Source organism: Argopecten irradians, chromosome 8 (genome assembly GCF_041381155.1).
Source record: "Argopecten irradians isolate NY chromosome 8, Ai_NY, whole genome shotgun sequence".
In the NCBI taxonomy this organism is placed as follows: domain Eukaryota; kingdom Metazoa; phylum Mollusca; class Bivalvia; order Pectinida; family Pectinidae; genus Argopecten; species Argopecten irradians.
Genome location: NC_091141.1, coordinates 18,742,360 through 18,760,102, shown reverse-complemented (window position 1 = coordinate 18,760,102; position 17,743 = coordinate 18,742,360). Strand labels below are relative to the sequence as shown.

The 17,743-nt window shown below is 35.9% G+C and overlaps 1 protein-coding gene across 1 annotated transcript in view; it reads right to left on the bottom strand.

The window, feature by feature from the left end:
* Positions 1-298: 298 nt before the first annotated feature.
* Positions 299-17,743, bottom strand: part of LOC138329765 (CD151 antigen-like) — a 29,823-nt gene continuing 12,378 nt past the window's right edge. The window contains exons 5-7 of the mRNA XM_069277055.1: positions 5,581-5,608; positions 3,985-4,068; positions 299-3,777 (exon numbers count right to left, since the gene is read on the bottom strand). Of these exons, the coding sequence (XP_069133156.1) occupies positions 3,706-3,777; positions 3,985-4,068; positions 5,581-5,608 (184 nt within the window). The 3' untranslated portion in view covers positions 299-3,705. The remainder of the gene's footprint in view (positions 3,778-3,984; positions 4,069-5,580; positions 5,609-17,743) is intronic.

Here is a 17,743-nt window from a genome sequence, read left to right as displayed (position 1 = left end):
TCACATGGGTGACATCTATAGTGAATCAGATAACTTTAGAACATGAAATGTTTGTTATGTAGAAAATTTCATTATAAAACCAACAAATTTTATATATAGTATTGTCAGTGTTGTTCCATAGGCTAACCATGTATATTTCTTTATCCCGCCTCAGGCAAGTATCTTGTATTCCTAGTGGTTGAAATGACGTCACATGATATCCAAGATATAGTCGTATCAGGTAAGTAGAAATCGTATCAGGTTTGGACGATAGAGTTATTGTTCTTTGCCCCTAACGTCATAAGCAACAAGATGTTTGATTAGTTTAACGTCCTATTAACAGCCAGGGTCATTTAAGGACGTGCCAGGTTTGTTGGTGGAGGAAAGCCCGAATTCCCGGAGAAAAACCACCGATCAGCGGCCAGTACCTGGCAACTGCCCCACATGGGATTCGAACTCGCGACCCAGAGGTGGAGGGCATGTGGTAATATGTCGGTACATCTTAACCACTCGGCCACCGCGGCAACGTCATAAGCAACAAGATGGTGGTCAAGTAACGCTTCGTAACGAAGGCATTCAATGAGATGGAGAAAAAATATTTGAATGATAGCGCTGATGATCATTTTCAAAGCAAACCAAAATCGGCAACACTTATTTAGTATCATTTAACAGAAATGGAGCATGACAATGCATTCGAGTCTTCAATGAGATGAAAATTGTTTTAAGTTTTGAGTCGTTTTGGTTTCCATACTCAGTAAATGATGCTTTTGCAGTTACTTCATTGAAAGGGTCTTCGACGGGATAAATTCGCTACACAGTTTGTTAGTGACCTAATACGGAAAAATATTTGGTCTAAAATAAACTTTATCAGGCTTGGCTTCCCCTCACCCAATTCAAGTTTATTTTAGACCCAATATTTTTCCGTATTAGGTCACTAACAAACTGTGTAACTAATTATATCCATGAAATGAAATCAAATCTCCAAACACACAAATATTTCATGTCGTACAGTATCTGAAGAATGAATTATATGAATACACTTAGTCTAGTAAATAACAGAGAACTTGTCTAGTGTATGGTTGTTTATAAGATTCCCTGTACACTTTACAATTCTATAACATCCAAAGAACTAAAACATATCTACATAGAAGTAAAACATCTACAAAGAACTAAAACATCTACAAAGAACTAAAACATCTTAACAGTCTAAAACAGAGGATGATAAACATTTATTGACTAGATTATTTGTATCCACCCATAAAGATAATTAAAATTTAAAACTATGCTTCAATAGGGAAATGTTTCCCATCACAACACTGGCATCCTGCTTTTGTTGCCCTATATGTAGATTTTTAATAAATTCTATTAACTTCATGTTCTTCATCCATCTCACATGTTTAGCCAACTGTTTTTAGAGTTCAAGTAGGACAGATTAAGCCAGTCAAATAAGTTCATATGTTCCAGTTGGATTCGTTTTATAGTTAAAGATAAACTGTTTGTGTCAGCCATGATTTATAGCTTACAGTCAATAAATCATTCATGAAGTAATGTGTACATTAGGAACGTCTTCAGTAAAGGGCCGTATGTTTGAGACATAGTTCTATAATTTGTCTAGATTTTAACTCAAAATTGATATAATATACATAGTAAGCTACATATTCAACATAAATGCAGATGAGCCAGGTGAGCTAAAAATGAAATATGTCATAACCACTTTGGTTAAACCATTTGAATATTTTATAAATTGAGAGATGTCCACAGAGATATTAGTTACAATAACATCATATTGGAACAATATATAAAATCAAAATACCAATCTCTTGATGGGAAACAGAGTGAAATAGGAATGAGAAGGATATATGGAAGTGTTTAAATATAAACTGACCACCAGTTTCTAAAACACTAAAAATTACCAATAAAATTTGGCTTGATATTTTCTGTCTTTCAAAGTGCCTGATTTTTGTAAGGTTACACAACCAGTGAATGTTCCTAAAGTAATGTTTCGATGACTAGTATAATTCCAACCATAAAGAAACAATATGCCTGAAGTTACAAGCTAGGGGGATATTACCTAGTCTTTGGGTCTGGTGGTCAGCCTGAAGTTGAAACTAAACAAAGGAGTTACTTATGCACATACAAGTTGTAAAATGATACACATTATGTAACCACGACTTTTCAAATGGAATGCACATCTTAATGTTATGATAAAATTATTATAATCCTCAGGAATAAATTACAATTCATGTAAAATTTCACAACTGCATAGTGTAAATAATTTGTATCAGATACATTCAGGGCACACAACTGGCAGTTTATCACAACTTAACATTACATATTATACTAAATCAGATCTGACTCATTATGTATATCAGATAATAAAAACATTTTTTTTATATAAAGCATAAATAAAACACTGATTCAGTATACAATATTGTCTGGAATTTCTTAAAACTTACACAAACTTCCTAAAAAACTTACAATAATTGAATAGTTAAATAAGTTTAAAAGTATAAAATAAATAACTGGCCAATTTATAAATTCACTGACCCTTGACTCTTTGTCTGAAGGATCTGCCACACAACAAAGGAAACTTGCAATAAAGAAAATATGCAGTGATGAGATAATAGCAAAAACATGTAGAGGATGTTTGGTTTTCTCTCTCCTCTTTTTGCATTTTTTCCAGACAAAGTGCAAAGTACATCTTTAAGGTATAGTGAGGACATTTCATATCTTATTGTTTTGTGCTTTAAAATATCCATACTGTAATTTCAGCCTAAGATATAATGATACTACTACATGTACCAGAGTTACCTTTCCTTAGACAGAACATAATAAAGGGTTTAGTGAAACAATCTCTCTGTGTGATGATCATTGTCAGTGATGGTCTTACGAGAGATCTGGCCTTCATCAAAATGTCAGGAGGTCACATAAGTTTAATGGGCTAATTGTCAATTCATTAAGTTCAAGGTTGTCAATGTAAGATTAGAGGTCAATGTTCAAGCTGATAAATAGGCGTCCATATCTTTTTTACTTTTTAAGACTTAAATCACCATCAGGAAAATTCCCTTGTAAAAACTACCCATTAATATTTATATGTAATTGTGTAAAAAATCATATCCAAAACTTCAGATCTTTCTATATCACACTTTAAAATATTTAAAAATCTTTCAAGAAAATAGTTTTATGATAATCAAACTCAAAGTTTGTATATTGCGAACCCCTCCATGGTCTGTTAACTTGTTCAAACTTTCTGTCAACATGCCACACAGATCCTGTCCCGGCTGCTTGTGTTCAAACAGAGTTTCTCCCCTGATAATCAGTAGTGGTGTGTTCAAACAGAGTTGTCTTCATTGATAATCAGTAGTGGTGTTTTCAAACAGAGTTGTCTTCACTGATAATCAGTAGTGGTGTGTTCAAACAGAGTTGTCTTCACTGATAATCAGTAGTGGTGTTTTCAAACAGAGTTGTCTTCACTGATAATCAGTAGTGGTGTTTTCAAACAGAGTTGTCTTCACTGATAATCAGTAGTGGTGTTTTCAAACAGAGTTGTCTTCACTGATAATCAGTAGTGGTGTGTTCAAACAGAGTTGTCTTCACTGATAATCAGTAGTGGTGTTTTCAAACAGAGTTGTCTTCACTGATAATCAGTAGTGGTGTTTTCAAACAGAGTTGTCTTCACTGATAATCAGTAGTGGTGTGTTCAAACAGAGTTGTCTCCCCTGATAATCAGTAGTGGTGCTTTATCATATTGTCCTTGATTTTCCTTACCAAACAGCATGAGAATATTATTCCAAATATCTGGAAAAATAACAGCAGTTTTTAAAAGTAATTACGATAATCATACTATATATATATATATACATAGCTTTAGCATAACACCTAAGATCTACAACACATTTGTCCATACCTGTTAACTGGATCTGTTTAAAAGTGAGATCATTTGCATTAATTAAATTATTATTTTTAGTACAATCCATTTGACTTTAAGATACAAATGTTTGTTACCTGAATACAACAGAGTCCGAGTCCTATTCCTCCAATAAACACTAGATTAGACTTGGTGTACTCTTCTAGGCGCCTACTACAGCTCTGGAATATACACAACACATACTCGAAATATACACAAAACATACACAAAAAATACACAACACATACACAAAATATACACAACACATACACGGAAACATGCATAAAACATACACAAAATATACACAACACATATTAAAACATATTAAAAATATACACAACACATACACAAAAAATACACAACAAATACAAAAAATATACACAAAACATACTCAAAATATACACAACACATATACAAAACAATCACAAAAAATACACAACACATACACAAAATATACACAAAACATACTCAAAATATACACAACAAATTCACAAAAAATACACAACATATACACAAAATATACACAAAACATACACAAAATATACACAACACATACACAACACATTCACAAAAAATACACAACTTATACACAACACATAAATACACAACTTATACACAACACATACACAAAACATTCACAAAAAATACACAACACATACACAAAATATACAAAACATACACAAAACATACATAAAATATACACCACATATACACAAAACATATACACAACACATACACAAAATATACAAAACATATACACAAAACATACACAAAATATACACAACACATACACAAAACATACACAAAATATACACAACACATACACAAAACATACACAAAATATACACAACACATACACGAAAACAAACACAAAATATACACAACACATACACAACTTATACACAACAAATACACAAAATATACACCACATATACACAAAATATACACAACACATACACAAATTATACACAATTTAACGTATACACAAAACATACACAAAATATACAAAAAATATACAAAACTTATACACAACACATACACAAATACACACAACACATACACAAAATATACACAACACATACACAAAACATATAAAAAAATATACATACACAAAATATACAAAAAAAATTATACAAACTACACACAAAACATACACAAAATATACATTCACAAAACATACAAGAAACTTGCACAAACTATACACAAAACATACACAAAATATACACAAACTATACACAGCATATACACAAAACATACAAAAAACTTACACACACTGTACACAAAATATATAAAAAATATACATAAAACATACACAAAACATACACAAAACATACAAAAACAACTATACACAAAACAAACACAAAGTATACATACACGTGGTGAATAGTCAGGCTATGCAGTAATTAGACACAGACAAACTGCAGTATGACAATTTTTTGAGAACCCTTATCAAGGTCAACAGTTCACACTTATGTGCCTTTTCTTGTATTTCTAGCATTGCTTTATCAGAAGGATAGCTGCAATATTGTAGCTCAATAGACGTTTACACAGAAAATGGTGACGTCCTTAGAGCTACAATTGATGGGTTTTTTCTTCTTAAAATCACGAGTGTGCTCCTATTACTGCTAATAGAACTATTATTAAAACAGTTGGATGCATTTTATCGTACTATTGAATGTTAGAGGAGAGTTTACATCATATTGTATGTTAGAGGGGTGTGTACTTACATCGTATTGTATGTTAGAGGGGTGTGTACTTACATCGTTTTGTATGTTAGAGTGGTGTGTACTTACATCGTATTGTATGTTAGGGGGTGTGTACTTACATCGTATTGTATGTTAGAGGGGTGTGTACTTACATCGTATTGTATGTTAGAGGGGTGTGTACTTACATCGTATTGTATGTTAGAGGGGTGTGTACTTACATCGTATTGTATGTTAGAGGGGTGTGTACTTACATCGTATTGTATGTTAGAGGGGTGTGTACTTACATCGTATTGTATGTTAGAGGGGTGTGTACTTACATCGTATTGTATGTTAGAGGGGTGTGTACTTACATCGTATTGTATGTTAGAGGGGTGTGTGTACTTACATCGTATTGTATGTTAGAGGGGTGTGTACTTACATCGTATTGTATGTTAGAGGGGTGTGTACTTACATCGTATTGTATGTTAGAGGGGTGTGTACTTACATCGTATTGTATGTTAGAGGGGTGTGTACTTACATCGTATTGTATGTTAGAGGGGTGTGTACTTACATCGTATTGTATGTTAGAGGGGTGTGTACTTACATCGTATTGTATGTTAGAGGGGTGTGTACTTACATCGTATTGTATGTTAGAGGGGTGTGTACTTACATCGTATTGTATGTTAGAGGGGTGTGTACTTACATCGTATTGTATGTTAGAGGGGTGTGTACTTACATCGTATTGTATGTTAGAGGGGTGTGTACTTACATCGTATTGTATGTTAGAGGGGTGTGTACTTACATCGTATTGTATGTTAGAGGGGTGTGTACTTACATCGTATTGTATGTTAGAGGGGTGTGTACTTACATCGTATTGTATGTTAGAGGGGTGTGTACTTACATCGTATTGTATGTTAGAGGGGTGTGTACTTACATCGTATTGTATGTTAGAGGGGTGTGTACTTACATCGTATTGTATGTTAGAGGGGTGTGTACTTACATCGTATTGTATGTTAGAGGGGTGTGTACTTACATCGTATTGTATGTTAGAGGGGTGTGTACTTACATCGTATTGTATGTTAGAGGGGTGTGTACTTACATCGTATTGTATGTTAGAGGGGTGTGTACTTACATCGTATTGTATGTTAGAGGGGTGTGTACTTACATCGTATTGTATGTTAGAGGGGTGTGTACTTACATCGTATTGTATGTTAGAGGGGTGTGTACTTACATCGTATTGTATGTTAGAGGGGTGTGTACTTACATCGTATTGTATGTTAGAGGGGTGTGTACTTACATCGTATTGTATGTTAGAGGGGTGTACTTATCGTATTGTATGTTAGAGGGGTGTGTACTTACATCGTATTGTATGTTAGAGGGGTGTGTACTTACATCGTATTGTATGTTAGAGGGGTGTGTACTTACATCGTATTGTATGTTAGAGGGGTGTGTACTTACATCGTATTGTATGTTAGAGGGGTGTGTACTTACATCGTATTGTATGTTAGAGGGGTGTGTACTTACATCGTATTGTATGTTAGAGGGGTGTGTACTTACATCGTATTGTATGTTAGAGGGGTGTGTACTTACATCGTATTGTATGTTAGAGGGGTGTGTACTTACATCGTATTGTATGTTAGAGGGGTGTGTACTTACATCGTATTGTATGTTAGAGGGGTGTGTACTTACATCGTATTGTATGTTAGAGGGGTGTGTACTTACATCGTATTGTATGTTAGAGGGGTGTGTACTTACATCGTATTGTATGTTAGAGGGGTGTGTACTTACATCGTATTGTATGTTAGAGGGGTGTGTACTTACATCGTATTGTATGTTAGAGGGGTGTGTACTTACATCGTATTGTATGTTAGAGGGGTGTGTACTTACATCGTATTGTATGTTAGAGGGGTGTGTACTTACATCGTATTGTATGTTAGAGGGGTGTGTACTTACATCGTATTGTATGTTAGAGGGGTGTGTACTTACATCGTATTGTATGTTAGAGGGGTGTGTACTTACATCGTATTGTATGTTAGAGGGGTGTGTACTTACATCGTATTGTATGTTAGAGGGGTGTGTACTTACATCGTATTGTATGTTAGAGGGGTGTGTACTTACATCGTATTGTATGTTAGAGGGGTGTGTACTTACATCGTATTGTATGTTAGAGGGGTGTGTACTTACATCGTATTGTATGTTAGAGGGGTGTGTGTACTTACATCGTATTGTATGTTAGAGGGGTGTGTACTTACATCGTATTGTATGTTAGAGGGGTGTGTACTTACATCGTATTGTATGTTAGAGGGGGTGTGTACTTACATCGTATTGTATTGTTAGAGGGGTGTGTACTTACATCGTATTGTATGTTAGAGGGGTGTGTACTTACATCGTATTGTATGTTAGAGGGGTGTGTGTACTTACATTGTATTGTATGTTAGAGGGGTGTGTACTTACATCGTATTGTATGTTAGAGGGGTGTGTACTTACATCGTATTGTATGTTAGAGGGGTGTGTACTTACATCGTATTGTATGTTAGAGGGGGTGTACTTACATCGTATTGTATGTTAGAGGGGTGTGTACTTACATCGTATTGTATGTTAGAGGGGTGTGTACTTACATCGTATTGTATGTTAGAGGGGTGTGTACTTACATCGTATTGTATGTTAGAGGGGTGTGTGTACTTACATCGTATTGTATGTTAGAGGGGTGTGTACTTACATCGTATTGTATGTTAGAGGGGTGTGTACTTACATCGTATTGTATGTTAGAGGGGTGTGTACTTACATCGTATTGTATGTTAGAGGGGTGTGTACTTACATCGTATTGTATGTTAGAGGGGTGTGTACTTACATCGTATTGTATGTTAGAGGGGTGTGTACTTACATCGTATTGTATGTTAGAGGGGTGTGTACTTACATCGTATTGTATGTTAGAGAGGGTGTGTACTTACATCGTATTGTATGTTAGAGGGGTGTGTACTTACATCGTATTGTATGTTAGAGGGGTGTGTACTTACATCGTATTGTATGTTAGAGGGGTGTGTACTTACATCGTATTGTATGTTAGAGGGGTGTGTACTTACACATCGTATTGTATGTTAGAGGGGTGTGTACTTACATCGTATTGTATGTTAGAGGGGTGTGTACTTACATCGTATTGTATGTTAGAGGGGTGTGTACTTACATCGTATTGTATGTTAGAGGGGTGTGTACTTACATCGTATTGTATGTTAGAGGGGTGTGTACTTACATCGTATTGTATGTTAGAGGGGTGTGTACTTACATCGTATTGTATGTTAGAGGGGTGTGTACTTACATCGTATTGTATGTTAGAGGGGTGTGTACTTACATCGTATTGTATGTTAGAGGGGTGTGTACTTACATCGTATTGTATGTTAGAGGGGTGTGTACTTACATCGTATTGTATGTTAGAGGGGTGTGTACTTACATCGTATTGTATGTTAGAGGGGTGTGTACTTACATCGTATTGTATGTTAGAGGGGTGTGTACTTACATCGTATTGTATGTTAGAGGGGTGTGTACTTACATGTATTGTATGTTAGAGGGGTGTGTACTTACATCGTATTGTATGTTAGAGGGGTGTGTACTTACATCGTATTGTATGTTAGAGGGGTGTGTACTTACATCGTATTGTATGTTAGAGGGGTGTGTACTTACATCGTATTGTATGTTAGAGGGGTGTGTACTTACATCGTATTGTTGTTAGAGGGCGTGTGTTTGTACTTACATCGTATTGTATGTTAGAGGGGTTATTGTATGAGGGGGGTGTGTACTTACATCGTATTGTATTGTTAGAGGGGTGTGTACTTACATCGTATTGTATGTTAGAGGGGTGTGTACTTACATCGTATTGTATGTTAGAGGTGTGTACTTACATCACATTGTATGTTAGAGGGGTGTGTACTTACATCGTATTGTATGTTAGAGGGGTGTATGTACTTACATCGTATTGTATGTTAGAGGGGTGTGTACTTACATCGTATTGTATGTTAGGGGTGTGTACTTACATCGTATTGTATGTTAGAGGGGTGTGTACTTACATCGTATTGTATGTTAGAGGGGTGTGTACACTTACATCGTATTGTATGTTAGAGGGTGTGGTACTTACACTCGTACTTACATCGTGTGTATTGTATGTAAATGTAGTTAGAGGGGTGTGGTACATACTTACATCGTATTGTATGTTAGTGGCTGTGTACTGTGTGTACTTAGTAGAATTGATAATATACATCGTTTTCATGTATGTATGTTAATTACAAGAGGGGGCAATGTGTACTTACATCGTATTCAGTGTCTGTGATAGAGGGGTGTGTTTACACAATAACATTTTAAATTTAAACCCCAGTATTATTGAGTGTCACATCGTATTGTATGTTATACATAACATACCAAATGTTAGATCTTTGAATATCAAGAAAATATTTTATGAAATGTTATTTCCAATTTTTTGGAATATTTTGTGCACATTGGGTGGCCCCTTTTTACATTCGGCAGGACAATATTTATATGATATTAAATATGTATCTACAAAAATAGTAAATAAAATTTACATGTATTACACAAAAATGTTGATTTCATTAAACATATTTAAAATTATTCGTTAATTTAATGGGACAAAAATATTTTAAACTGTACCCTAATAATCTATTGTAAACTGTGAACAGACTGAGTATCAAAAATATTAATCATGTACTTTAAACATTCCTAGAGTAACAGAGAGGGTGTTACTCTTTCCTAATAGTACAATGTTTTGTATTAACAAGGACAAAAATTTTTTAGAATTATCATATGGTCTAAGTCATACTTATGTTACATTTTTGTATATTGTATATTTGTTCAATTTATTGTCCTGAACAGATAGGCAACATGTATACAAGTTGACTTACATTTATTGTATGTTCTTGACACCCATTTGTAGTATACCTAAGGGGTCTTGCATTATCGTATATTTGAGTTATGGAATTTTTACATCGTATTGAATGTTAGATGGTTACCATTATACATGTTAGATTCTGACTACTTACATAATTGTATTTAAGGGTGTGTACTTACCATAATAATGACCTATAGTATAATGTTGTTAGAAAAGTGACTTTCGAATTATGTAGAAGGATTTGGCGCCACATCAATATTGTATGGTGAGGGATTACTTACCCCACATTTTCCTGAATGTTGGGTTACATAAGATTCAATTTTGTATTTTATAGGGGTGTTTTACTTACATTTTGTATTGTATGTTAGAGGGGTGTGTACTTACATCGTATTGTATGTTAAAGGGGTTTACTTACATCATTTTGGTTATTACCTGGGGTGTAGTACTTAAAATCGTATTGTATGTTAGAGGGGTGTTATACTTACATCGTATTGTATAATAAGGGGTTTACTTACAAATTGGATAGTTAAGGGTATGTACATTAAATATTTGTTTTTAGGGGTTACATTACATCGTATTGTATGTTAGAGGAGTGTGTATTACATCTATGTACAAATGGGTTGTTGTACTACATAGCCATTTTATTTATGTGTACTTACAAATTTGTAAGTTAGAGGGGTGTGTACCATCGTATTGTATGTTAGAGGGGTGTGTACTTACATCTATTGTATGTTAAAGGGGTGTGTACTTACATCGTATTGTATTTAGAGGGTGTGTACTTACATCGTATTGTATGTTAGAGATGGGGTGTGTACTTACATCGTATTGTATGTTAGAGGGGTCTATACTGTACTTACATATTTGTATGTTAACACTAGGGTGTGTATTTAATCGTATTGTATGTTAAGGGGGTGTGTACTTACATCGTATTGTTGTATGTTAGAGGGGTGTGTACTTAGACAACGGGTATTGTATTTAGAGGGGGGTGTTTACTTACAAGTATTGTTATGATAGAGGGGTGTGACCTATTACATCGATTTAATTTAGAGAGAGGGGTTGTACTTACATCGTATTGTATGTAGAGGGAGTACTGAAATTTTAGAATTTTATATTGTACTTACATCGTATTGTATGTTAGAGGGGTGTGTACTTACATCGTATTGTACCCCTTAGAGGGGTGGGTACTTACATCGTATTTGTAATGTTATTTTAACACACATTTGTAGTATGGGTGGGGTACTTACATCGTATTGTATGTTAAGGGGTTGTACTTACATCGTATTGTATGTTAGAGGGGTGTTGTACTTACATATGTATTGTATGTTAGGTGTACTTACAAATTTATGTTGTGTACTTACATCCCCTTCAGCAGTATGTTAGAGGAATATTTTAACATCTGTAATCGTTATTGTATGTTAGAGGGGTGTGTGACTTACATCGTATTGTATGTTTTGAGGGGTGTGTACTTACATCGTATTGTATGTTAAAGTGTACTTAGAATTCTTCATCGTATTTTATGTTAGAGGGGAATGTTCATGGCTTACATCGTATTTTAGTATGTTTTACAGGGGTGTCTTACTGGCCCCTACATCCCCAAAGTGTTGTTAACAGAAATTGGTTACTGTAATTACATCATTTCTATGTTAGAAAGATGTTACCTTACATCCATATTGTAAACAGAGGGGTGTATGGTTATAAAGCTCTTGGAAGGTTTGTGCATGCCAAGATTTTAAAGGAGTTCATTGGATTGAAACAGTGTTAACATGTAATTTTACCTTACTAAAAATCCCCTATTTAGGGGTTTATTTCCAGTAGGAATACGCATCCTGCCCCCACGGGGATGACAGAGCCAAAATTTATAATTGCTGTATTGGTTCCTTTTTCCCTCAGGATGTTTAAAAATGGCTTTTTGAAAATTTAGTGGTTACATTTTGATTTTAACAGAAATCTCTACTACCTGACTGCAGTATTCTAGATTTAACATGAGTTTAACCTACCTGTATCTGCCCTAGAGTTAACATGAGTGATGACCCGTTCCTACTGTATCCCCGTCTAGAGTTAACATGAGTGACAAAAAATTCGTGTCCTACCCCTTCCCCCAAGGATATTTTGTGGCCAAATTTGAGTGACAAAAATTCATTCCTGTCTATGATAAGTGCATGTTTACAAGAGTTAACATGAGTGACAAAAAATCTCGTTCCTACCCCCTATATCTGCATGTCGGGGCTAGAGTTAACATGATTTACAAAAATTTCTGTTCCTACCTATTCCTGTAAGGATGTTTGTGCCAAATTTGGTCTAGAGTTAACATGAGTGACGATTTAAAAATTTACCTCTATTTTCCCCTGGGCCCGCATGTCCTGTCTATCAGAGCCAAAATTTAGTGACAACAAAATCTGTTCCCTTCTCCTGCATAGGATGTTAGAGTTAACATGAGCCAAAATGGGACAAATTTCCACCTGTATCTGCATTCTCTAATGAGTTTAACATGAGTGACAAAAATCTCATCTATGACTAGTAGTTTAGAGTTAAAGATTTACCTCTATTTCCCCTATTGGGCCCTGCCCCCCTGCCCCATGGGGAAAAGAGCCAAAATTTAAACACAGGTTCTGTTCCCCTTTCCCCCAAGGGATTTGGTTTCCCTACACTTTGTGGCCAAATTTGGTTACATTCCATTCAGAGCTCTATGACTTAAGTAGCGATTTAAAGGATTTACCTCTATTTCCCCTATTGGGCCCCGCCCCTCCTGCCCCCGGGGGATCAGAGCCAAAATTTATACAAGTTCTGTTCCCCTTCCCCCAAGGATGTTTGTGGCCAAATTTGGTTACATTCCATTCAGAACTCTATGACTAGTAGCGATTTAAAGGATTTACCTCTATTTCCCCTATTGGGCCCCGCCCCACCTGCCCCCGGGGGACCAGAGCCAAAATTTATACACAATAGTTCTGTTCCCCTTCCCCCAAGGATGTTTGTGGCCAAATTTGGTTACATTCCATTCAGAAGAATGTTAGATGAGAAGCGATTTATAAGGATTTACCTTTATTTCCCCTATTGGGCCCCGCCCCTGCCTGCCCCCCGGGGGGGACCAGAGCAAAATTTAACAAGTTCTGTTCCCCTTCCCCCAAGGATGTTTGTGGCCAAAATTTGGTTACAATTCATTCAGAACTCTATGACTAGTAGCGATTTAAAGGATTTACCTCTATTTCCCCTATTGGGCCCCGCCCCTCCTGCCCCCGGGGGGGTCAGAGCCAAAATTTATACAAGTTCTGTTCCCCTCCCTTCCCCAATAGGGTTTGTGGCCAAATTTGGTTACAAAAATCCATTCAGAACTCTATGACAAGTAGCGATTTACAAAGATTTACCTCTATTTATCCCTATTGGGCCCCGCCCCTCCTGCCCCCCCGGGGGGTCAGAGCCAAAATTTATACAAGTTCTGTTCCCCTTCCCATAAGGATGTTTGTGGCCAAATTTGGTTACATTCCATGTAGAACTCTATGACAAGTAGCGATTTATAAGGAATTTTACCTCTATTTCCCCTATTGAGGCCCCCGCCCCTCCCCCTAGGGGGAACAGAGCCAAAAAATTATACAAGTTCTGTTCCCCTTCCCCCCTCAAGGATTTTTTTGGCCAAATTTGGTTACATTATATGCAGAACTCTATGACAAGAGCGATTTAAAGGATTTACCTCTATTACCCCTACATTGGGCCCCGCCCCTCCTGCCCCCGGGGGGTCAGAGCCAAAATTTATACAAGTTTAAACAGTTCCCCCCTGCATATGTCCCCCAAGGATGTTTTATTACAGGAGCCAATTTGGTTACAATCCATGCAGATACTCTATGACTAGTAGCGATTTATAAATGATTTACCTCTATTTCCCCTATTGGGCCCCGCCCCTCCTGCCCCCGGGGGGGACCAGAGCCAAAAATACAAGTTCTGTTTTATTTACCCCAAAGGATGTTTGTGGCCAAATTTGGTTACATGACTCCAGATAAGAATTATCTAGGACAAGTAGCTGATTTAATAGGGTTTTACCTGTATTGCATGTACAAGAAAACATAGTGATACTGAAATCTCTGTGGCCCTGTATCTGCCTGGGGGGTCAGAGTTAACATGAGTGAACAAAAATCCCCTTCCTACCTTAAGGATGTCGTTTTGGCAACATTTGGTTACATATGCTGAACATGATAGTAGCGATTTAAAGGAGGAATACAGCATTCCTACCTCTATACCCCTATGTAGGGTTTTATTAACATGAGTGCCACAAAACTTATACAAGTTTCTGTTCCCCCTTCCCCCAAGGAATATTGTATACTGCATGTTTTTACATTTAACATGAGTGACAAAAATCTCATTCCTACCTGTATTTGCCCCTATGTACAAATTATACATGAGCATCTAAAAATCAAGGATGGTTCCTACCTGTATCTGCAGTGTAGTTTATAATTAACATGAGTGACAAAAATCTACGTTCCTACTGGTACAGATGGGTTTTAGAGCATTAACATGAGTGACAAAAATCTTGTTCCTAGGGTTTTGCATTATCTAGGAATATAGCATACTGAAACAGATAGGGTTTTATTATACAGGAGGAATATACCTACTGTATCAGCATGTTTTAGTCAGGAGTACACATACTGAAACAGAAGGGTTTTATTATACAGGAGGAATATAGCATACTGGAAAAATTATACAGGAATACAGTACTGAAGGAATTACAGCATACTGAAACAGATCTCGGTTTTATTATATACAGGAGGAATATAGCATACATGTAATTAGGGTTTTTATTATACAGAGGAATAACAAAGAGTTTTATTACAAAGGAATATAGGGTTCATATTATACAGGAGGAATAACTGGGACAGATATACAGCATGTAATATAGAGGTACTGAAACAGATGGGTTTTATTATACTCGTTCCTACCTGTATACTGCAACAGTACGAGTTAACATTAGTGACAAAAATCTCGAAATTCCTACCTGTATCTGCATGTAAACTAGAGTTAACATGAATACAAAATACTGTTCCTACCTGTATTATACTGCATGTAGTATTAGAGTTAACATGAGTGACAAAAATACATACCTAAACAGATGTATCAGCATGTACAGTCTACTGAGTTAACATGAGGAATGACAAAAATCAGATAGGGTTCCTACCTGTATCAGGAGGAATACATGTACTGTCTAGAGTTAACATGAGTGACAAAAATCTCATTCCTATACTGTATCTGCATGTCGTCTAGAGTTAACATGAGTGACAAAAATCTCGTTCCTACCTGTATCTGCATGTCGTCTAGAGTTAACATGAGTGACAAAAATCTCATTCCTACCTGTATCTGCATGTAGTCAGAGGGTTTTATTTAACATGAGTGACAAAAATCTCACCTACCTGGATATGCATACTGGACAGATAGTCTAGAGTTAACATGAGTGACAAAAATCTCATTCATTCTAACTGTATCTGCATGTAGTCTAGAGTTAACATGAGTGACAAAATTCAGGAGGAATACCTGCATATCTGCATAGTCGTTTTAGAGTAACAGGAATACACATAGCATACTGACAAAAGATCTCATTTTATCCTATACTGTATCTGCATGTATCTAGAGTTAACAGGAGATATGATACTGGGAAATCTCGTTTTATACCTGTATCTGCATGTAGTCTAGAGTTATTACATACTGAGTGACAAAAATAGGGTTTTATTACCTGTATCTGCATGTCGTTTATAGGGTTTTATTATACAGGAGGAGGTATACAGTGTTTTATTATACATACTGGAACAGATAGGTTTTATTATACAGGAGGAATACAGCATACTGGAACAGATAGGGTTTTATTATACAGGAGGAATACCAGCATACTGAAACAGATAGGGTTTTATTATACAGGAGGAATACAGCATACTGGCACAGATAGGGTTTTATTATACAGGAGGGAATACAGCATACTGAAACAGATAGGGTTTTATTATACAGGAGGATACAGCATACTGAAACAGATAGGGGTTTTATTTATACAGGAGGAATACAGCATACTGAAACAGATAGGGTTTTATTATACAGGAGGAATATAGCATACTGAAACAGATAGGGTTTTATTATACAGGAGGAATACAGCATACTGAAACAGATAGGGTTTTATTATACAGGAGGAATACAGCATACTGAAACAGATAGGGTTTTATTATACAGGAGGAATACAGCATACTGAAACAGATAGGGTTTTATTATACAGGAGGAATACAGCTATATCGGAAACAGATAGGGTTTTATATACGGAGGATATAGCATACTGAAAACAGATAGGGTTTTATCATACAGGAGGAATACAGCATACTGAAACAGATAGGGTTTTATTATACAGGAGGAATACAGCATACTGAAACAGATAGGGTTTTATTATACAGGAGGAATACAGCATACTGGAACAGATAGGGTTTTATTATACAGGAGGAATACAGCATACTGAAACAGATAGGGTTTTATTATACAGGAGGAATTACAGCATACTGGGACAGATAGGGTTTTATTATACAGGAGGAATACAGTATACTGGAACAGATAGGGTTTTTATTATACAGGAGGAATACAGCATACTGAAACAGATAGGGTTTTATTATACAGGGAGGAATACAGCATACTGAAACAGATAGGGTTTTATTATACAGGAGGAATACAGCCATACTGAAACAGATAGGGTTTTATTATACAGGAGGAATATAGCATACGGAAACAGATAGGGTTTTATTATATACAGGAGGAATACAGAAGCATACTGGGCAAACAGATAGGGTTTTATTATACAGGAGGAATAAAGCATACTGGAACAGATAGGGTTTTATTATACAGGAGGGAATATACAGCATACTGAAACAGATAGGGTTTTATTATACAGGAGGAATACAGCATACTGGAACAGATAGGGTTTTATTATACAGGAGGGAATATAGCATACTGAAAACAGATAAAGGGTTTTATTATACAGGAGGAATATAGCATACTGGGACAGATAGGGTTTTATTATACAGGAGGAATATAGCATACTGGTAACAGATTAGGGTTTTATTATAACAGGAGGAATACAGCATACTGGAACAGATAGGGTTTTATTATATGGAGGAATACAGCATACTGGAACAGATAGGGTTTTATTATACAGGAGGAATACAGCATACTGAACAGATAGGGTTTTATTATACAGGAGGGATTATAGCATACTGGGGACAGATTGGGTTTTATTATACAGGAGGAATATAGCATACTGGGACAGAT